This window comes from Rhinoraja longicauda, chromosome 9, assembly GCF_053455715.1.
Source record: "Rhinoraja longicauda isolate Sanriku21f chromosome 9, sRhiLon1.1, whole genome shotgun sequence".
Classification (NCBI taxonomy): domain Eukaryota; kingdom Metazoa; phylum Chordata; class Chondrichthyes; order Rajiformes; family Arhynchobatidae; genus Rhinoraja; species Rhinoraja longicauda.
Window position 1 is genome coordinate 41,623,436 of NC_135961.1, and position 23,147 is coordinate 41,646,582.

Genomic DNA, 23,147 nt, shown 5'->3' on the forward strand with positions numbered 1-23,147 from the left:
ATTTACAGAAGCCATATAAACCCGTAACCTACAAATCTATTGTCTTTGGAATGTTTGAGGAAACTGGAGCACCCAGAGAAAACCCACGCGGTCACAGGGACAACATACAAACTCTGCACAGTCAGGATTGAACCCGGGTCCCTGGTGCTTTAAGGCAACAAATCTACCACTGTGTCGCCCTAAGGAGAACGTCTCTGTTTAAGGAGTTCTAAACTGGGGGAGGTTATGGTCACAATATATGGATAAGTTATAAAGGAGGCCTAGCATGGAAATGTGACTCGCTTCACACATCCTGTCGAGAGAAGTGGTGTTAGTGTTCTTTAGATGTTTTTACTTTGTTTCTCATTCCACATATGCTGCCTGACTTGCTGAGAGTTTTTAGAAAGCATTAATTTCTGTTTTTAGAAAGCATTAATTTGGCCATGTTTGAAATATTGTGTCCAGAGGACTATGAAGGCATGAGAGAGGAGCTGGCCAAGGTAGACTGGAAAGGGATCCCAGCAGGAATGACGGTGGAACAGCAATGGCAGGAATTTCTGGGCATAATCCGGAAGACGCAGGATCATTTCATTCCAAAGAGGAAGAAAGATTCTAAGGGGAGTAGGAGGCAACCGTGGCTGACAAGGGAAGTTAGGGATGGAATAAAACTAAAAGAAAAGATGTATAACACAGCAAAAAGTACCGGGAAGCCAGAGGATTGGGAAACTTTCATAGGACAACAGAAGGTAACAAAACAGGCAATACGGGATGAAAAGATGAAGTACGAGGGGAAGCTGGCCAAGAATATAAAGGACAGTGAAAGTGTCTTTAGATATGTTAAAAGAAAAAGAGTAGCAAAGTCAAATGTGGGTCCCTTGAAGGCAGACACGGGTGAAATTATTATGGGTAACAAGGAAATGGCAGAAGAGTTGAACAGGTACTTTGGATATGTCTTCACAAAGGAAGACACAAACAATCTCCCAAATGTACTAGAGGACAGAGGATTTAGGGGGGTAGAGGAACTGAAATAAATTTGTATTAGGTGAGAAATAGTATTGGGTAGACTAATGGGACTGAAGGATGATAAATCCCCTGGGCCTGATGGTCTGCATCCCAGGGTCCTCAGGGAGGTGGCTCTAGAAATAGTGCATTGGTGATCATTTTCCAATGTTCAATAGATTCAGGATCAGTTCCTGTAAATTAGAGTATAGCTAATGTTATCCCACTTTTCAAGAAAGGAGCGAGAGAGAAAACAGGGAATTACAGATGGTGGGAAAGATGCTGGAGTCAATTATTAAAGAGGTAATAATGGTGCATTTGGATAGCAGTAAAAGGATAAGTCCAAGTCAGCATGGATTTATGAAAGGGAAATCCTGCTTGACTAATCTTCTGGAATTTTTTTGAGGATGTGACAAGTAAAATGGATGAAGGGGAGCCAGTGGATGTGATGTATCTAGACTTTCAGAAAGCCTTTGATAAGGTCCCACACAGGAGATTGGTGAGTAAAATTAGAGCACATGGTATTGGGGGTAGGGTGTTGACATGGATAGAAAATTGGTTGGCAGACAGAAGCAAAGAGTAGGAGTAAATGGGTCCTTTTCAGAATGGCAGGCAGTGGCGAGTGGAGTGCCGCAAGGCTCGGTGTTGGGGCCTCAACTGTTTACCATATATATTAATGATTTGGAAGAGGGAATTAGAAGCAACACTAGCAAGTTGTTGGGTGGCAGTGTAAATCGTGAAGAGGATGTTAGGAGGTTGCAGGGTGTCCTGGACAGGTTGAGTGAGTGGGCAGATGCGTGGCAGATGCAGTATAATATAATGTGAGGTTATCCACTTTGATGGCAAAAACAAGGAGGCAGATTATTATCTCAATGGTGTTAGGTTAGGTAAGGGGGAGGTGCAGCGAGACCTGGGTGTCCTTGTACACCAGTCACTGAAAGTTGGCGTGCAGGTACAAGCTAATGGCATGTTGGCCTTCATAACGAGAGGATTTCAGTATAGGAGTAAAGAGGTTCTTTTGCAGTTGTATAGGGGCCTGGTAAGACAACATCTGGAGTATTGTGTACACTTTTGGTCTCCTAATTTGCGGAAGGACATCCTTGTAATTGAGGCAGTGCAGCGTAGGTTCACGAGATTGATCCCTGGGATGGTGGGACTGTCATATGGGGAAAGATTGAAAAGACTAGGCTTGTATTCACTGGAGTTTAGAAGGATAAGAGAGGATCTTATAGAAACATATAAAATTATAAAAGGACTGGACAAGCTAGATGCAGGAAAAATGTTCCCAATGTTGGGGGAGTCCAGAACCAGGGGCCACAGTCTTAGAATAAAGGGGAGGCCATTTAAAACTGAGGTGAGAAGGAACTTTTTCACCCAGAGAGTTGTAAATTTGTGGAATTCTCTGCCACAGAGGGCAGTGGAAGCCAAATCACTGGATGGATTTAAGAGAGAGTTCGATAGAGCTCTAGGGGCTAGTGGAATCAAGGGATATGGGGAGAAGGCAGGCACGGGTTGTTGATTGTGGACGATCAGCCATGATCACAATGAATGGCAGTGCTGGCTCGAAGGGCCGAATGGCCTCCACCTACACCTATTTTCTATGTTTCTGGTTGTCACACCACAAGAAGCATATAATTGCACTGGAAAGCTACAGAGGAGATTCACCAGGTTGGTGTTTGAGATGGAATGTTTCAGTTATGATGAGAGACTGGGTAGGTTGTGTTTGTTTCTTTTGAAGTAGAGGCTGGGGGTGAGGGGCTAATAGAGTTATACAAAATTAGGATAGGGAATGGGGAAACCTTTCTTCATGACGGGTGTCTAAGACAGAAGGAATAAGTGTAAGGTGAGGTTCAGAGGGGATCTGAAGAATGGTTTTCACCGAGAGGCTGGTTACAATCCGGAATGTACTGCCCGAGAAGGTGGTCGAGGCAGGTAGTCCTATAATATCTGTGTGAGCCTGTGAATTGTCAGGCAGAGTCGGCTATGGTCAAGTGTTGGTAAATGGGATTAGTATAGATAGGTATATAATGGTCTTCATGTGCACGGTGAGCCAGCAGTGTGTTTCTATGCCACGTGATACTTATGATGAGGATGAGGACAAATGTCTTCCCTCAGAGTTGGTGAAGCGTTAGAATGTAGAACGTAGACCTGTACAGCACAGGAACATGCCCTTCCGTCCACAATGTCTGTGCCGAATATGATGCCATGTTAAAGTAACTCCCTCACCTGCACGTAATCCATATTCCTCCATTCCCGGCATATCCATGTGCCTATCCAAAAGCATCTTAAATGTTACTATTGTATTTGTATCCATCACTACCACAGCGGCATGATCCAAGCATCCACCACTCTCCAAGTTAGCTTGATAGGCCAGATTGTCTACTCTTGCTTCTAGTTCATATTTTTCAATTTCAGTTTAGAGATACAACAAGGAAACAGTCCCTATGGCCCACCGAGTCCACGCCGACCATCGATCACCAGTTCACATTAGTTCTATGTTCACCAACTTTCTCTAGCTTTCCTATGAATGTCACAATATCACAATAATGTCTCAATAAGTCACAAAGCACAATAACTCAGTCAATGAGGCGTGCAGAAAATCTAGGCCCTTTTTTAAGACGGGAAAAGTGGTGGCTAATTGAAATCAAATTCCTACCATCACATGATAATGTCCCTCAATTGTTTTCATAGCAAGTATTAAAGTTCATGTTACATCAACCGATTCTGTATAGATTACAGCAGTGGAAGCACCTGGTGGTGCCGTCTATCCGTGACAACAATGAGTGGGATTCCCTATTTAACCACACATCAGTCTTATCGAATATTACTGCTGTGGACATTTCTGTGTCATTAGCCTGGAAACATCCTTGTGTTTTCCCTGTATCTTGTAATACAGAATATCAATCTGGTGATCCTTCATCTCCATTGCACCTGCCCAATTCCTGATGACTGAAATTCATTCCAGAACTGGGAGAAATACCACAATCTTCATCCAACTGTCTAAATCTTGCCTTTTTTTGGGTTGACCTGGAAACCAAATGTCTATGAGCCAGTTAGTGACACTTGTGTTACTGAATCGGCTTCCTAAAGGAACACCATTTACTATTGTAAACATTAGGAGCTGGCTCTTGGACAACGGTCTCCTGGCACCCAACCAAAACAAATACCAACATGAAAGCGGCTTAAATTAGCTTAATTAAAGAGTTAAAGATCTGCCCTGGCTCAAATTCAGGCATGGTTTTTGTGCCTTGCCGATCCAGATGTCCTTCCGTATAATGTGGTAGCAGCTTTGCGGCAAAACCCATTGAGGTGCTCACTTTAATCCTTTTCTTCTTCCTCCAACCCATACTCTTTCTCTGCTTTGTTTCTGGCTACTCCTTCCACCCTGAACACACTGGTATTCTATCAGCTGGAGTTATATCAGTGAAGATCCATTAAAATAGCTGTGAAATTAGCCAACAGTGCAATGAAGTTTCACATAGCCCAATTCTGTGTTTGGTGTGCAGGCCTCTTCAGGAGAGAGCAGATTTCTTACAACATCTGGCCACATTGCACTCTGTCACGCTGAAGTAGGAACTGGAAAAGGCCATTCAAGCTCTCAAACCTTAACCATCATTGATTGAGACCATGGGATGATCAATGTCTGAACTCCTAACATTCGTACCAAAGAGACTGCAAAGGAGATTTATGAGGAATTTAACCTGGGCTGGAGAATTAAATCTTTGAAAGAGATGGTCTAGATGAAGGATGGATGCTTGTTTTGGAACAAGGGAAACTGGGGTGTGATTTAGTGAGGTATTCAAACCTGTGAGAGTCCTAAACAAGCTGAAGAAGATAGATGTACAGTACTTCCCTTAGTAGAGAGCCCAATAACCAGGAGATGTAGATTTAGAATAATTGTTAGGATTTGGATTGTGCTGGACCTTTCTTTTGCCAAGATCAGTGAGGGCTGGAACCTGCTGCCCGATAGAGTGATGGAGGCAGAAAGGTTCACCACCTTTAATATAAATGAGCATTTAAAGAGTTGCAACTTGCGTGGCTGTGGACTAATACTGTAGCTGGAAGAATTGCAGTAATCTGAACTGAGTCACTTTTGGCTGGCATAGACAGACACAATGGGCACAATGACCATTCTGATTATGTATATTTATGTGGCAAAAATATTGACTTTGCTTTTTGTGAGAAAGATTTCTATTTTTCTGTCTTGTTTTAGTTGCTGGCATTTCCTAACTTTGGAGGCGATTGGCGAAGTCTTATTTTACATTTATGATTCCTTATCCTTGTTTTCCCGAAAACAATAAAAATATTTATTTCATAGAACATAGAACAGGACAGCAGAGAAACGAGCCTTTCGGCCCACAATGTTTGTGCCAAACATGATGCCAAGCTACACTGATCTCATCTGCCTGTACATGATCCATATCCCTCTATTCCTTGCACTTGTGCCTATCTGAAATCCTGTTAAATGCCACTATCGTTTCCATGATCTGGGAAAACAGTAAACTGTAACAGCTCTCAATCAATTAAATTATTTTTTGATATATTTCTAGTAATCCCAGCCAACTTTATCATCTTTTGGGTGAGAGGAGGTCATTTATTGACCTTGAGGAACCACCAGAGATGGAAAATAAAATGTTATTTTTCCACCCAGGGTTAGTTAGGTCAAAGAAGAGCATTTGGGATGGTTCAAATATTCAGACATTATTGGTTTCGGGGCAATCTATTCAATAGCATGACCTCACGTTTTAAATAAAATGGATCAAAAATTGTTGATATCTGCTTCTTTTCTGCACAGCACTTAAACTGAATTTCCATCTTTCTTTGTAAAATAGGCATCACCAGTGAGCAGAGCAGCCTCTTCTAATGATATCATAAAACATAGAAGCGTACAGCGCAGGAACAGGTCATAATGTGCGAAATGAACATGATGTCAACTTAAACTAATTACTTTCTACCATGATCCTTATCACGTCAGTCCCTTGTATATTCACATACCAATTGAATTTTTTTTTTAATGCCACTACCATATCTATTTCCACTACTAATCATGACAGCACGTTCTGGGCACCTACCGTTCTCTGTGTGAGGAATTTGTCCTGCACACATCCATTAAACTTTCGCCCTCTCTACTCAAAGCTCAAGTATTTAGCAGATTTCCCCTCAGCCTCCAGCGGGCAAAAATCTAAGTCTGTCCAACCACTTATAGCTAATACTCTCCTTATAGCTTACTTACTCCTTACTCCTTATAGCTAATACCCTCTAATCCAGGCAGCATTGTGTTGAATGTCTACTGACACTCTCCAAAGCCTCCGTATCCTTTCTGTAATGTGGCAATCAGACAATCTCCAAAAGCAGTCCAATCATATTTTTTTATAAAGCTGCATCATAACTTCTTGACTTTTATACTCAATGCCCCGACCGATGAAGGCAAACATACTACATACTATATGCTTTTTTCATCTCACGCATCTTAATCTTCTGGATCAGCCTACCATGAGGACCTTGTCAAATGCATTACTAAAGTCGAGGTAGACAACATTCAGGGCCAACCCTCAGCAACACCTTTGTCATCTCCTTAAAAGATGCCCCAGAGAAAGCCATGCTGATTGTCCCTAATTAGCCCATTCTCTTTCAAATGCAAGTGATTCCTATCCTCCCTGTCCTTCCGCTTGTCATTGAGGTGAATAGGTGGGATGTCACTGAACCAGAATTGGTGATGTCATAGAAAGGGTCTGAAGAAGGGTCTCGACCCGAAACGTCACCCATTCTTTCTCTCCTGAGATGCTGCCTGACCTGCTGAGTTATTCCAGCATTTTGTGAATAAATACCTTCGATTTGTACCAGCATCTGCAGTTATTTTCTAACAGAAAGGGTAGTTACTTCCAGTTGCAGTCCAATTCTGTAACAAAGAGCCAATATTGGCAGCCCTCAGCTTAGACGGGGCATCTTGGTCAGGTTGGACCAGTAGGGCTGAAGGGCCTGTTTATGTGCTGTATGGCACTATGACGAGTCAGCGTGCTGTTGGAGTTTATAGAGGAGCTCATTACAGAATATGGGGAATTACCACATCAAGCACTAACCAAAATCACAATGCAGGAATACAGCTTTACTCCTGCAATTTCAGAAGATGTAAGCTTGTGCACAAGATTCCCCACCACCCCACCTTCCCCAGGAAACAGCAGATGCACAGACTCCATCCTGCCCTGGACAGGATTGCAGCTCTGCTACAGATGCATCTGAAATACATTAATAATTCCTTCGGAAGTGGTCAAATTGGGCCAAAATTGATTAATGTAGAAAAGATGTGAATTTGGGCCTAGGATCAACATTACTTGATTTAATAAGCCGATGGTGGCCTGTGCATGCAAAACATTTTTGTGTTGTTTTTGAGCGTCCTTGCAGAACATTCCCTTCATTATGGAAGATGAGATCATTTGTGAAGACATAGAAAAAAAAATTAAGGTTCCTTTCAGAGGAAAAAGTATCACAAAGGCTCCTTCTGATCATTTTAGTTGGCGACCGTACAGTCATGCTGACTAGTTTCATAAAAACTACCATGGAAGGAATTTCTGCCTCATGATGTTTATGCATGGCAATGGTCATTTAACATCAGCGGAATGGTCAGTGGGTGAGTGGGATTGTGCTTGATAGTTATGCATCAAATCGATAAAATAACACAATGGGATTTCACTTATTCCACACTGGTTTCTGGTTTACTTGTCAAACTAAGGAATTTTTATGAGCTCCATGGAACCTTTTATCCAAGCAGGTAAAAATCTTTTATAGCTTGCAAGTCTACTTATAAATCGTGAAAATCCAATGGAATTTATCAGAAATGTGATGGTAAAGAGCCTGATTACTGCAGTATTTTTTAATATAGCAAATAAAGTTAGATGATTGCTATTATTTTATGGAGAACTAATAGAGTAATAGAATCACACCGCACTGTTTCTGCGGTCTTCTTTAAATCGGGAGACCATGCCGTGTTGGTTGCCTTTGACATGGAGAGCCAAAGGGCGTAAACACATCTGACTTTGCTTTACTGTATAATGTTTTATATTGGTGCTTCTGAATATTTCAACATCAGTGCATAATAGGAAACAGCAGCTGAATCCATGTTTGAATGCTCGCTGTGTGCAATCTCTTCTATGCATTCGTTCATATCAATTATTCTGTCATTTTAGTTTTGGTTTAGTTTAGTTTAGAGACGGCATGGAAACTGTTCCTTCGGTCCGTGTGCCTGTGTGCAAAGAGACGTTTGAATTTCTACAGCACTTCATAGCCATTTGAAAGTTCTTAGGCCAGCGAGTTACTCCTGTAGTGGTTTCTCTAATACAGGAAAATGAGAATCACAACACAACACGCACCTGCCAATTGCAATAATATAATGACTAGGCAATGATAATGCATGAATGTTGACTGACTGGAGAAATCCCCTTGTCTGGCTGTAACAGTGACCATGGGACCTTGTCCCTAAGTGGGCAGGTGCAGTCTCAATGTCCTGTCTGATGTGTATCACATTTGCCAGCGTGGCTGCAATCCCATTGGGACTGCACAGTAGCACCAGCATACGTTATGTGCTCGGTTATCAGTGAGAATGGAATTGGCTCATTTTTCCAGTGATGATTCCGCTAACCCAATGAATTTTTTAATCGTATCTTTGTTTGCCTTTGTGCTGTTGGAACATCAGATGCAAAATCATATATTTTTATGTCCCTAACCAATGTGCTGATCAGTGAGATTTCCCACGCAGTGAGGTACCAATATCTGCTGTCTCGGGACTACATCTGAAGATGTAGATATTTTTGGGTTGCACATTCAACTCTGGAGGTCAGTTTGATTTTATCCTGACCCCTTTACTTTTCATGAGAAGTTGGATCCACTTCACAGCAAAATGAAAGATGATTGTCTTAAAACAAATACTACAAGCAATAAATCACATGAGTCAGAGTTAAAGTGCCATTGACAAAGTGACATAATTTCATCCATGAAGAAAATCAGATCTTCTTGCACTACTTATGTTTTTGTGTTTAAAGTTTTTTTAATGTTTCTAAACCTGTTTCTACCTTCATAGCACAGCCTGATCTTCCCTGACCTCAGTTCCTTTGCTGTTTGTTCCAATGCACTGTCGACAGCCTCTCTGATATTCATCACCGTAAATCTGAAGATATTCAAAATCTGTTGCTTTGGATCCAGACACATTTCCACTTGTATTTCCACATCACATTTGCACGCTGACATATATTTGCTCCTGTGGTTTTCAAGGATTCTTTCTTGTTTTCAAATTAGTCCCTGCTTCTGTAATCTCCATTATCACTGTCAACTCCTGAATTCCGGAATGCAGGTACAGCAGGCAGTGAAGAAAGCCAATGGAATGTTGGCCTTCATAACAAGAGGAGATGAGTATAGGAGCAAAGAGGTCCTTCTGCAGTTGTACAGGGCCCTAGTGAGACCGCACCTGGAGTACTGTGTGCAGTTCTGGTCTCCAAATTTGAGGAAGGATATTCTTGCTATTGAGGGCGTGCAGCGTAGGTTTACTAGGTTAATTCCCGGAATGGCGGGACTGTCATATGTTGAAAGACTGGAGCGACTAGGCTTGTATACACTGGAATTTAGAAGGATGAGAGGGGATCTTATTGAAACATATAAGATTATTAAGGAGTTGGACACGTTAGAGGCAGGAAACATGTTCCCAATGTTGGGGGAGTCCAGAACCAGGGGTCACAGTTTAAGAATAAGGCGTAGGCCATTTAGATCGGAGATGACGAAAAACTTTCCCAGTCAGAGTTGTGAATCTGTGGAATTCTCTGCCTCAGAAGGCAGTGGAGGCCAATTCTCTGAATGCATTCAAGAGAGAGCTAGATAGAGCTCTTAAAGATAGCAGAGTCAGGGGGTATGGGGAGAAGGCAGGAAAGGGGGACTGATTGAGAATGATCAGTCATGATCACATTGAATGGTGGTGCTGGCTCGAAGGGCCGAATGGCCTACTCCTGCACCTATTGTCTATTGTCTATTGTCTTCCTCTAATTCTGGGCTCCAGTTTATCCCCAAATCCACCACTGCTGGCGATACTAAAAATGCCAAGGCTCTTGACTCTGGAATTCACTCCCTAAATATCTGTCTACCTCCCTCTCTTTCAGGTGTCTCTGAAAATCTCTCTCTTCGGTCAAATGTTTAGTCATTTACCTAATATCTCCTTATGTTGCTCCTTGTCAGTTTTTGTTTTAATAGTGGATTTTTTCACCACTTTAAAGCTGCTGCTGCATTGTATTGATATTTGACGATTGGTCTTACAAATCCAGGATATTTGTCACATTTCAGGAAGGGCCCTAACCCAAAACATTGCCCGATCATTTCCTTCCACAGACACTGCCTGACCTGCTGAGTTCCTCCAGCACTTTGTTTTTTGCTCAAGATTCCAGTATCTGTAATTTCCTGTTTCCCTTTATATTTGTTCTTCCAGTGCTCCATCGTTTAGCAGGTAAGGAGGTAGGCAGACACATGTTGTTGCTATGACAAAGCAGGAAGAGAGAGATTTTTAGTGCTCTGCCTTGAATGCCCCCCAACCTCCCTCAGCCTCCCACCTTTCAGTAAATTTCCTGACTAAATCTTTGCACCATTCCTCAGTTGCACACTTGAGACCAGTGGAGATGGATGGCGGGGAGATTTAATGCTGCTGTACTCTGTTACCTTGGGGTTTTTTTACAGCTAGTATTGTAAGCAGAATGTTTAAGTGAAAAGATATTGTAGTTAGTTTTGGATTGACTATGTCCTAAGGTACAGTATTTGCTTAGATACTCATTTTATTTTTCAAGTAATGAATTTTGGAAGCAGAACATAACATGCTGATGGGTAAGGAACTATTCAAGTTTTAGGTGGAATGAATTCCAAAGGGCAATTGATATTGAGAATACAAATGCGACGATCTCACTCATAATGTATCGGACTGTGGATTTTTCCTTGCCCAGAACAACTGGAGAACAGTGCTTTTAATAAATGTTAAAACAATCACACGTCAATGTTATGTGTAGGAAGGAACTGCAGATGCTGGTTTAAACTGAAGATAGACACGAAAAGCTGGAGAAACTCAGCGGGACAGGCAGCATCCCTGGAGAGAAGGGGTGAGGTCTCGACCCAAAACGTCACCCATTCCTTCTCTCCAGGGATGCTGTGTCCTGCTGAGTTTCTCCAGCTTTTTGTGCACATCAATGTTACTATGGAGCAAGACTGAATTAGAACTAAGAACAGAAAATGCTCGAAACACTCAGCATGACAGAGTTGGTTTGTTTTTGGTTTAAAACTCTTTGTTAGAGCTGAAGAAAGGTCTCTGACTGAAAGGTTAACTGACCTGCTGAGTGATTCCAATATTTTCTGTTTTTAATTTCAGATTTCCAGCATCTGTATTTTTTTGATTTTCATTTACTGTTAAACTATAAATTTTTGGACTTATTTTCAATTTGATTCTGCAAACACCTGCTTGGTCCGACCTCAGAAAATGAGCAGGGACCAACGACACTACCGATTGCCTCAAGAGAAAGTGCTGCTTTCTTAGCTGTGATGAAAGAACTCACATTTGGCATTTGCCTACTGGAATTTCTTGATGCATTCAAACACTGAGCCATTCTTTACCCAGAATCCACGTAACAGGTTTGTTGCACTGACAGTGCCAGGCACTTTGCGGAGAGCATCTCCTGCCATGGTACTGCTGCCAAATGGCACAGCTTAAACCATTTGCATTTTAGTGTCGAAACTTGAAGAATGATCTACCATTGGAAGCCTCCACCATGTGGATTGCCTTTATTACTCACGAGGATCTAGTGAGCTGTCCTACACTTGAACATTACAATATTGTATTGAATTAAGTGTTGTGGTTTAGCTGCAGGGGAGGCATGGTTGCTGTGGATGGATTTAATCTTTGGTTTAGTTTAGAGATACACTCGCGGAAACAGGCTCTTCGGCCCACTGAGTCTGCTCCGACCAGCGATCCCCGCACACTAACATTATCCTACACACCCAGCACAATTTGCAATTTTACCAAGTCAGTTAACATACAAACCTGTACATCTTTGGAGTGTGGAGGAAACCGGAAATCCTGGAGAAAACCCATGCAGGTCACGGGGAGAATGTACAAACACCAGATACACAGCACCTGTAGTTAGGATTGAACCTGTGAGGCAGCGACTCTACTGCTGTGCCATCGTGCCACCCTCAATCTGTATATGGCGTATAAACTCATTTATACACTTGTAAGTAGTACTTGGGAAATGGAATGCCTAATTTACTGCAAATGTCTTATTAATATATGTAATCACAGTTATTTTTGTGTGTAGATAACTGTTGAGGATTAAAACATTTGCATTATTTATTAACTTTATATTGCCTTTTTCCTTGCAGAGACAAGAAAGTAATCTGAAAAGTTAATTTTCACTTAAGTTAACTTGTTTATTAAATATCAATCAGTTTCTTCCATAGCCATTTCAATTTTCTGTGAGTCCACAAGTTCCACTGGCCATCAATTTAAATTAATAATGTTGATTCCCAATCCTGCTATTTTGCTACACAGAAGTATTCACATGTGCCTCCAGTTCACTACATTCACTGTGATTCGTCAGGTTGGACAGAAATATTTATAGTGTCCTTGAATTTTGAATTCAATGCCAGTTCTGGCAGGGATTTTAAACTTTTAGCCTGACAAATCAACAAGTCACATCTTGCAACATATTGCAGCCTTTGGCTCCAGTTTACTCCCATCATTTACTGTCTATCATTGCAACCATGTTTTTTTTCAATAGGGCTAGACTGATCATTACATTGATTTATTTGCAGATGTTAATGAATGCACGAGTGATGCCATCTGCAATGGCCATGGATTCTGTGAAAACACAGTTGGGTCCTTCCGCTGCCTCTGCGACCAGGGCTATCAGGATCTACTGGATGGAAGAGGGTGTGTCGGTGAGTGCCTGTTCTTTTCCACACGATGCCTTATCACCTTAAACTAAACTGCAGCTCCTGTGCAAGGGAGATGATGTCTCACAAGTCTGACTGAGATGTGTTGAGGTGGCAATCAAGGAGACTGCTGAAGGCAGGATGATAGATGTTGTCAATATAAACTTTAGAAAGGCTCTTGACACGGTCCCAATGTTAGGCTGGACAAGAAGGTAAATGCATTAGGATCCTACGAGGCATGTTGGGGAACTGGATACAAATTGGTTGGGTTATACGAGCTAGAAAGTTGTGTTTATGGATGGATGCTTTACTGTTTGGATAAATGGTTACCACACATTCAGTGCCAGGATTTTTTTTATCGTATATAAATGACTTGGATGAGAATGTAGGTGAACTGATTAGTAAATTTGCAGATGACACAGAAATTGGTGAAGTCACAGATAATGAAGAAGCTTGTTTCAAGGTAAAGAGATGCAAAAGTTGGGAAATTGGGCGGAGCATTGACAGGTGCAATTTAATTCAGACTAGTGCGAGATATTGTACTTTGGAAGGTCAAATTCTGTAAGGACGGGTATAATGAATTGCAGGGACCGTAGCAATGTTGATGTGCAGGGAAACGTTGGGATACAACTTGACACATCCCTGAAAGCAGCAACACCTGTGGACAGGGTAGTGAAGAGGCAATTGGTATCTTTGTCTCCATAAATCCAGGCATTGAAAGCAAGATTTGCGGTTGTACAAAACAATGGGCGGACTGCAGTTAGAGTATTGTTTTCAGTTCTGCCTGCCAAACCACAGGAATTATGTTTTATCAAAACAAAGGAGTGCAGGAGAGATTCACTAAAATGTTGCCTAAAGTAGAAGGGTGTAGTTATAAGGAGTGATTGGATAGGCAGGGTTTATTATCACTTGGACAGAGGAGGCTGAGGTGTGACCTTACAGAGGGTTTACAAAGTCATGAACAGGAACCTGCACGTCTTTGGAGTGTGGGAGGACACAGGAGCACCCGGGGATAACCCATGCGGTCACGGGGAGAACGTACAAACTCCGCACAGACAGCACCCGTGGTCAGGATCGAACCCGGGACTCTGGCGCTGTAAGGCAGCAACTCTCCCACTGCATCACAGTGTCGGCCAAAATAACTCCTCCTAGGATTGTTTTCCCTGGAATGTGAAAGGATAAGGAGTAAGTTAATTGCCGCTTTCAAAATAAAGAAGAGGAAATTTGTTGAAGTTCATGGAGAATGTTGTTTCTGGTCAATGAGTTAAGGACTGGTGGGGGGTAGGGGGGCCGGGGGGGGGGGGCAGGGTCTCAAAATTAGTGTAGGAAGGAACTGCAGATGCTGGTTTAAACCCCAAAAGCTGGAGTAATGCAGCAGGACAGGCAGCATCTCTGGAAAGAAGCAATGGGTGACGTTTCGGGTCGAGACCCTTCCCCAGTCTCGACCCGAAACATCACCCATTCCTTCTTAAAAATTAGAGTTGGCCCCTTTCAATAATCCTCTTTTTTTAAGATGTATAGTGTAACTGAGATTCTTGTTGAGGCTTGAATTCAGGCTGCAGCTTAGATCATCTGTTTCCCCTTGCAGCCAGTCTGCTGCACCTGGCAATCACAGGTGGTCTCCAAACCAAGCACAAACCAGGCATGAGTTTGCTCAGCTGGGTGCTAGCCGGCAGCATGGTGAGCACAGCAACACTCCTCCTTTCAGAAGTGACGTTAGGAAAGACTGAATGTGCAGAGGGTGTACAAGTTTGGCATTCTCTTCACAAAGGGCAATTGATGTTAGTTTTAAGTATGAGCTTGGTGAGCCTGTGCTGTGATGCTGCCGCACGGCACACGTTGTATCTCCAGTATCTGGCCCAAGTATCCATCTTCCGTACACATGCTTTTGCAATGTCCTTGGTCAATCGCAGATGGTAGAGTAAAGCTTGCCTTGATAGTGATCATTGCCATTGGGAATCCTGACAGATCTTTCCATTCCAAACCATCGCCCGTGGGGGGAATAAGGAACATCTGTAACTTGGCAGCGTCTCATCCAGGTCAAGATCAAATCATTTCTCTCAGAACGTAGCTGTTGGAAAATTGTGAGAGGACGACAGTTCTTCGGTTATATTGGCCTTGGCGAAGAGTTTTGGCAATGAGGCGAAGTGCAGCAATCTTAAAAGCCATCTTAAAGCTACAGAAACCGAATACTTTAGGGGGGGAAAAAAAAGAACCTGCTTATTACACATGAAGTGGGTGATAATTTGTATCTAGCTGCAGCTGCTGCTACAGCTCGTCAAATGGAATTTACTTTCTGACATTTATGGAGCATAATTAATCCAATGTGAAAGCTGGGTTTATTTGTTAAAAAGAAGAGATTAAAATGTAAATCTGTAAGGATGAAATACAAGTCTGGAACTTAACTCGGCTGAGAAATAGGTGACCACAAAATACCTATAGCCGGAAATACTGTCTGCCGTTTAATACGCACACTCTGCGTGGCTTGATAAAATACCTTCTTAAGCAAAAAAGCTCTGTAGACATTTGGCTCGTTTTGCAGACTATTAAAGAAAAAAACTGCTTTAACTGGCTAAATACTCCTCGCACTGTCAAGATGTATATATCTCAAGTCAGAAATCCCAGTGCTCCAATTACATTCTGGAACATGGTACAACTGAAGTGTCGATCAGTACTTTGCCTGTGTGTCACTGCACAAACCACAACTCTTAGTTAGAATGATTGGAGTACCCAGATAGAGACTTTGAAATGCCCGTAAAAGTGGGGGTTTCATCTTGGGAAGTTCATAGCCCCTGCCCTGCTCTGCACTGAGGCTGACACGGGGCACCACCTTTCAAATAAATAAGATGATTGAGGTCAGAATTTTCTCCAAAGACAGAAAGCACCTGCCCAAAAAAATAGCAGACCAACTGAGAGGGTCACAGACAAAAATGGAAATCTTTCACAGCTGCTGTGCTTGTTTCAAAAACATATGTCTAAACCTCTCCAGCACTGCCTGAAGCCTTCCATGGCTTAAGCGTGAAATAAATTAATTACAGTCTTGGAACCTGTAGTTGAGTGGAGAGTTGGGTCGTTGCCCACTGAGGCCACACCGATCATCGATCACCTTTGCACACTAGTTCTATGTTGTCCTACTTTCTCATCCACTCTGCACACTCGCAGTGATTTACAAAAGACAATTAACTTACAAACCCACACAGCTTTGGATGTGGGAGGAAACCAGAGCACCTGGAGGAAATGCACGCGGTCACAGAGAAAATGTGCAAACTCCGCACAACAGCACCCAAGGTCAGGATCAAAACATGCCCACTGGAGCTGTGAGACAGCAGGTCTACCAGCTGCGCCACAATGCCATCTTAGCCTGTAGTTTAAAAGAAGCATTTTCTCATGAGTTATTTTTGGACAGTAACATGCACAATTATGCATAATTATCTTATTCATAATATTACAGTTGATGCCCTCTCAATATCACTACTTTGTGCCTATTTCCAATCCTTTCTTTATTGCCATCCTCACTAATCTGGTGGAACTTTAGCTTCATTGGTTGGCATCCAGGTCTTAGAGGTGCTTTGATTGAACTTTCAAATGACTAAGGATCTAACGTGGGAAACAGTTACACTGGTTCTGCAGACAGGAGTGGTTGGAATTTGAAATTCTTGTCTGCAAATAGCAAATTCATATTTGGTCAGTTGTTCATTTTAAATTGGTGATTGACGGTTTCTTAAGGGATTAGGAGATATGGGAATTGAGGGGGGGGGGGCTGCAGGAAGACGAGGAGTTAGGCTAGATCAACCTTCTCTCTCTGAATGTCCAGACAGTCTGTTGGGCCAAATAGCCTACTGCCACACTGATGCTTTGGACTTCCTCCAAGTTCGGTCTGAAACATTATGATAGCAGAGTACTTAAAGTAGTATCAGTCCATATCAGTCTCTGTGTGGCATGCAGTAACACACACATCAGAAGCAGTGTAATATGACCTGCCAGGGTCAATTTAAACTTTAATGGCAAGCCCAAAATAGCCTATTTATTGCTCTATTTTTAAGCCAAGAATAGATGATCTTATTGCTGTAATTTTACAAACTGAAGATCTTCTGCTGTTGACTGCTGGTTTTGGAAATGTAGGGCCTCTTAGGTGGCATTAACCGTTAACGGAAAATAAATGTACTCTAGAATATAATTCAGTGGAGTAAATAGCAGTCCATCTGTTTGAGCTCAGCAGTGCATCATTCACAATTCTGCCAGCAATGTCCTTCCTTTCTTTACCATTCATCTCGACCTCCAATGCTGTCTGTTGTGCCTTGACTGATGGGATGAAAGTTGCCTTACAGAGGAGAGTGCACAGTGGAGATATAATGTCCTTCCTATCAACATGCGCATTTCACAACTTATTGTGAAAGGCCATTCACGCCTTTCTGCCATTCACTGGAATCTTGCATCACTTGTACCTGAACTGGGTTCACTTGTCTGTGATCCCAAATCTCTTTAAGGCCCTCACCCAACACACATCTATTCTTTCAGTCATTGATGCAAACTACAGTCATTTCAGGAGCAATGTTCAGATTTCTATACAAAGTTGAGAGAAAAATGTTCCTCCTGATTTCACTCCAAAGTGTCCTCTTGATTCCCTTATGTGGCACAGGTGTTCCTTCGACACATTTTTTTAATACATGATTTAAGGTTCTTTGACTTCCTTTTAACCAGGAAGAATCATTAGTCCATCAATTGTAAATTATCCTCATTACTCAGCGCTTTATGCTACGGACTACAGATCAATGCAGTGATATTGCAAGAGCAGTATGTCTTTCCAGTCTTACTTGTGAAATGTGACTCATTTCTCCCGGAGAAAGATGGGGTGTGGAATGAAACGGGCCTTTCAGCCAACTTACCCATCCTCACCAGGATGCCCCATCTACACTAGTCCCATCTGCCTGCGCATGACTATAGACAATAGACAATAGGTGCAGGCGGAGGCCATTCGGCCCTTCGAGCCAGCACCGCCATTCAATGTGATCATGGCTGATCATTCTCAATCAGTACCCCGTTCCTGCCTTCTCCCCATACCCCCTGACTCCGCTATCCTTAAGAGCTCTATCTAGCTCTCTCTTGAATGCATGCAGAGAATTGGCCTCCACTGCCTTCTGAGGCAGAGAATTCCACAGATTCACAACTCTCTGACTGAAAAAGTTTTTCCTCATCTCAGTTCTAAATGGCCTACCCCTTATTCTTAAACTGTGGCCCCTTGTTCTGGACTCCCCCAACATTGGGAACGTGTTTCCTGCCTCTAACATGTCCAACCCCTTAATAATCTTATACGTTTCGATAAGATCTCCTCTCATCCTTCTAAATTCCAGTGTATACAAGCCTAGTCGCTCCAGTCTTTCAACATATGACAGTCCCGCCATTCCGGGAATTAACCTAGTAAACCTACGCTGCACGCCCTCAATAGCATGGCCCATATTCCTCTAAACCTTTCCTATTCATGTACCTGTCCAAATGTTGTTATAGTATCTGCTTCAACTATCTTTTTTGGCAGCTTATTCCAGGCATTCACCACCATCTGTGTGAAAACGTGGCCCTCGGTACTGGATACCATGCAACAAAATAACTTTTCCCTGTACACACACCAGTAAACTGAAACTAAACATAGAATTAGTGTACGCGAGATCAATGGTCGCCGTGCACTTAGTGGGCCGAAGTGCCTGTTTCCATGTTGTATCTTTAAACTAAACTAAATTAAACTAAGCTCTGTGCATGTTACCTATCTATTCACCTCATGATCTTATACGCCTCTATAGGATCAGCGCTCCTCCTGCGCTCCAAGGAATACATTTGTAGCCAGTCCTGGCAATATCCTCTTCTCTGTACTCTTTCCAGCTTAACAACATCTTTCCTAACAAGGTGACCAAAACTGAACACAATACTCCAGATGTGGTCTCACCAACTGTATTCTTGTACACTACATATAAGTGGGGCTAAGGTACAAGATCAGTCATAATCTTTTTGAAAGCTAGAATAGGCAAGAAGGGCAGAATGGCCCTGCAATGAAAGGCAAGCAAATATTCCTCCAGAGGCACAAACTGCACATGAATGGAAACACACGGATGGTCTCATTAAAGCCTTGTATAATTATAATTACCCTGGCTGGCACAGCCTGGCATTTCCCACAATATATTCAATTATTTCAAGAACATTTGGAGAAAGATCACACTAGAAAGATCACATGGAAGCACAAAGGTGCAAGTTGCATGGCAATGCCATTGTCTCAACCTCTCAGGGGGTTGTGGTGGAGGCAAAAGCGATTGTGGCATTTAAGAGACTTTTAGGTAGGCACATGGAAATGCAGGGAATGGAGCAACATGAATTATATGCAGGCTGATAAGAGTTGATCTTGGCATTATGTTCGGCACAGACATTGTGGGTCATAGTGCTATTCCTGCGCTCTATTCTATGTTCTACTTGTTGCACTCATATAACGGGTCAGAGCAAAGTTTCATGCAACTGATGAATTGCCACCACCTATTTGAATTGAGTTCCCATTGAGAAAAGACCAAAATTCCATCGGCGATTTGATTTATTTTTCTACCTATGCAGTGGTTTGAGTGACAGACACCTGAATCCCCTTTGCTTCTCCACAGCTCCAAGTCACATAGCATAAAGAAAATATTTCAATTTGGCATCCCCAGATCCAAAGCTGGTTAATATACAAAAGGACACCAAGTGCTGGAGTAACTCAGCAGAATCAGAATTCAGAATCAGAATCAGAATTACCTTTATTTGTCATCCAAAAAACAAGTCTTTTGGACGAGATTTCGTCACCCACAGTCCAACAATAAGAGCAATAAAATACGCAATTACACAACCACAACCAACACAAATAAAAATAAAAAAGAAACATCCATCACAGTGAGTCTCCTCCAGTCACCTCCTCACTGTGATGGAAGGCCAGAATGTCTTTTTTCTCTTCCCCTGCCGTCTTCTCCCGCGGTCAGGCTGTTGAAGTTGCCATGTTCCAGGCCGCGCCGGACGGTGAGCCGGGCCAGTCTGAAGGAGGACCTCAACCCAAAACATTAACTATCCATATTCTTCTAAGATGGTGCCTGACCTGCTGAGTTACTACAGCACTTTGTGTCCTTTTTTTGTCACTTAATATGGCTTGAAATGAAGTATAAAAGCTCCACGCACTTCTTTGATCATTGGGCTAAAAAAACAGGAAACAGCATAACTCACAGACACAAAATAAAACAGCTCGTGGAGCAATGGTGAACCTATCAAATGTCGATTTATTGAACGCCTTAACAGTGCACACCAGGAAACACTATGAGAGAACCCAAAGTGTTTCACAGTGTGCACTGTTAAGGCCTCCAATAAACTGACTTGTTTGATAGACTCACCACTGATCTACAAGCTGTTATATTTTGTGTCCGTATATCTGAGTAAAGCCAGATACAGGGCACGGGTATAACACAAAATTCCCTGCTATACCCTCCATATCCGCTGAATCTGCAATCTATGCTTGGCTTATATTCATGACCTACCTGTTAATCAGATGAGTTCATCAATGTTGGTTAAAATCAGTGTTTTGCAATGAATATTAGACCGACCACCACATTGTCAGATTTCTGTTTGGCCCCTGTTCACGTGATCACGTGATAGAATGTAGTTACTGCAAGCAATTTGGTGATAATTCCATGTCCAAGTGTGTTAGGTGGTCTTTTGTGGTGGGTGTGTTGATAGTCCTCAGAAAGAAAAATCCCAAACAGACATGCACTCTGACCCAACGTGTGTGCTGGGGCTGGTAGTTTTTGTTTAAGTCAGATGACCACCTGGTGGGTCTATGCCTTGGTGGGCTGGGAAGAGGAAGCACATGTGCCCTGGGTCCTTGTTGACCTCTTGTGGAGGTTGCATCTTTCAGTAACCAGATTTTTCAAAGTTGATATTTGAATCTAATCCAAGATCTGGAAGTTCAGTTCCCCCAGGGAATGTCACTTTCATTCTTGTGAGAAAGATTTAGGAGTTTTATGTCAAAAAAAAGGATAACTTCTCACCACCACCTTATTTTACACTGGGCTTAGATTATGATGAGTTATAAGGTTTTCAAAATATTCCAAGTGCCTATCCCCACTATTTAACAGAGAGTTTGACCTGAGAGGTATTGAAACAGTAACATGAAGGCTGTATGTGAGGGTGATAGTTAGAGCTGAGATTGCCTTTAAGTTCATCACTGCAGCGGTAACTTCAGTCCATCTTGAATTGTTATAATGGATCAGTGCTCTGTGTGTGGGCTAGTCCCTCACCCCATTAATGTTGTTGCTGCGATAATTTCCAGATGTAAATGAATGCGAAATGATCAGTGGAGTGTGTGCAGCGGCTCTTTGTGAAAACGTGGAAGGCTCCTTCCTCTGCTTCTGTGCTGATGAAATCCAGGAATTTGACCCGACGACCGGGGAGTGCCATTTCCCTCGCCCATCAGGTACAGAGAATACAGTAACTTTATCTTCTTTGTGATGCATTCTTTGGGAGGTGGAGGGGGACAAAGGCAAGTAGGAACATTTGGAAAGATTTTCTTTGGATCTGTGTTCTACATGTTAACACCTAGCCCAGACTGTAATATATGGTTTCACTACACTTAATAATGGCTGAAATATTGTTATGGATAGATACCGCGGGCTTGATTTGAAAGCTGAGTGAACAGTTTTTACTTATGTTTCTGTTGGCACTGAAGCACCTTTTGCAATAACAGTAGGCTATTATCGTAAGCACATACTTCTGAAATGTGCCTAGAGAATGACAGTGATATCACTTTGCATTTGTGTGAAGAATATCTCCAGCCATTTTACACTGCTGAGTTCTTGTTTGATAGCGTGATGGCATGGCTCCAAATCCTGCTTCCTTTCATATCAAGTGAAGGTCCTGAAAGAATAAGATATGTTTGCATATTTAATCTCTGACTCCTGATAAGAGATTTAGTATTATTTTCCATCTTGTTATCCTACCTGGGTACTCCAACCCATCCTCTGTACATTTTCTCAGTTCAGTCTTCAGTTATTTATGAAACGTTCCCCCCAAATAGCAAAGGACCTCAAGTAAGTTATAAGCACCCAGAGCAAGTAGATGCCACCAGTCTGTACGGTTGTTGGTAATCTCTAGTTAAACTGGAATTGCATTTTTTTAATAAGCTTATTGATACAAAACCCACACAGAGACTGAATAAATGTGAATGGCTGGCCGCCGTGACTTTTTGTAGTAAATCTTGCCAGCGTTGTACTGAGCTCAGACACATTCCAACATTCCACGACAGTTATTGAAACTACATTGTTCAACCGAAAGGTGCTATGTAAGTGAAGAAGCTGTATTGGTTGGTATTGGATCTATTTTCCATTCTACTGTATAATTTCTGAGATATATGCTGTGAGCACTTGGGTATTGTGTTACATTTCACAGGAAACATGGAAACATTCTTAGGGCTGAATATTTGAAATCTATCCAAAAGTAAGGCAAAGCAGCAGAGTATTGGATCCAATTCTGGTCACTCTCTTTTATAAACGATGTACAGGTCCTCAAGTGGGCACAGAAAAGATTTACTGGATTGGATTAGATATGTACACTGTGATTTGTTCTTCTCGGAGTGAAGATTCTGATAGCAATGCACAAGATCAAACTTGAGGATACAGTATCCATATCAGAGAGGTTGAACAGTATATGCAGCTTGGAGGAAAAACACTTTTACTTGACCGAGTAAAAAACAAATCTATTAGAGTGACATTGAATTGGATTGGATTGGTACTGCAAGGGAAATAAGTTGTAGGGCTACAAGAAAATGGGACTGGCAGGACTGAATGATTATGGAGCAGGTGAGGTTTCTTCTGGGCTAGGATTAAATGGAAGAAGCATAAACTTGCATTTATATATATCCCTTTAACACACTGAAAAAATCTCAAGCCATTTCACAGCAATCTTTGATGATTAAAAATGGTGAGACCAAGCTTTATAATGACTGGTGACCAGAAGCTGCCAGGGAAGTAGGATAGTTCTATATCTTAGCCAAAATTTGCCATTATCTAAGATAGACACAAAGTGTTGGAGTAACTCAGCAGAGCAGGCAACATTTCTGGAGAAGGTGGATGGATGACGTTTCAAGTCGGGACCCTTCTTCAGACTGCTTGTAGTTGAGGGGGTGGAGAGGGGAACTGGAAGCAAGAAAAGACCAGGACAAATCAGGGCCA

The 23,147-nt window shown here is 42.2% G+C and overlaps 1 protein-coding gene across 7 annotated transcripts in view; it reads left to right on the forward strand.

Moving 5' to 3' along the window:
• The window catches only part of LOC144596672 (latent-transforming growth factor beta-binding protein 1-like), a 289,705-nt gene that overhangs the window by 191,321 nt on the left and 75,237 nt on the right, over window positions 1-23,147 (forward strand). For all 7 annotated transcript variants that reach the window (XM_078405313.1, XM_078405317.1, XM_078405316.1 and 4 more), the window contains 2 exons: window positions 12,805-12,930; window positions 21,251-21,394. In XM_078405313.1, coding sequence (XP_078261439.1) covers window positions 12,805-12,930; window positions 21,251-21,394 — 270 coding nt within the window. The remainder of the gene's footprint in view (window positions 1-12,804; window positions 12,931-21,250; window positions 21,395-23,147) is intronic.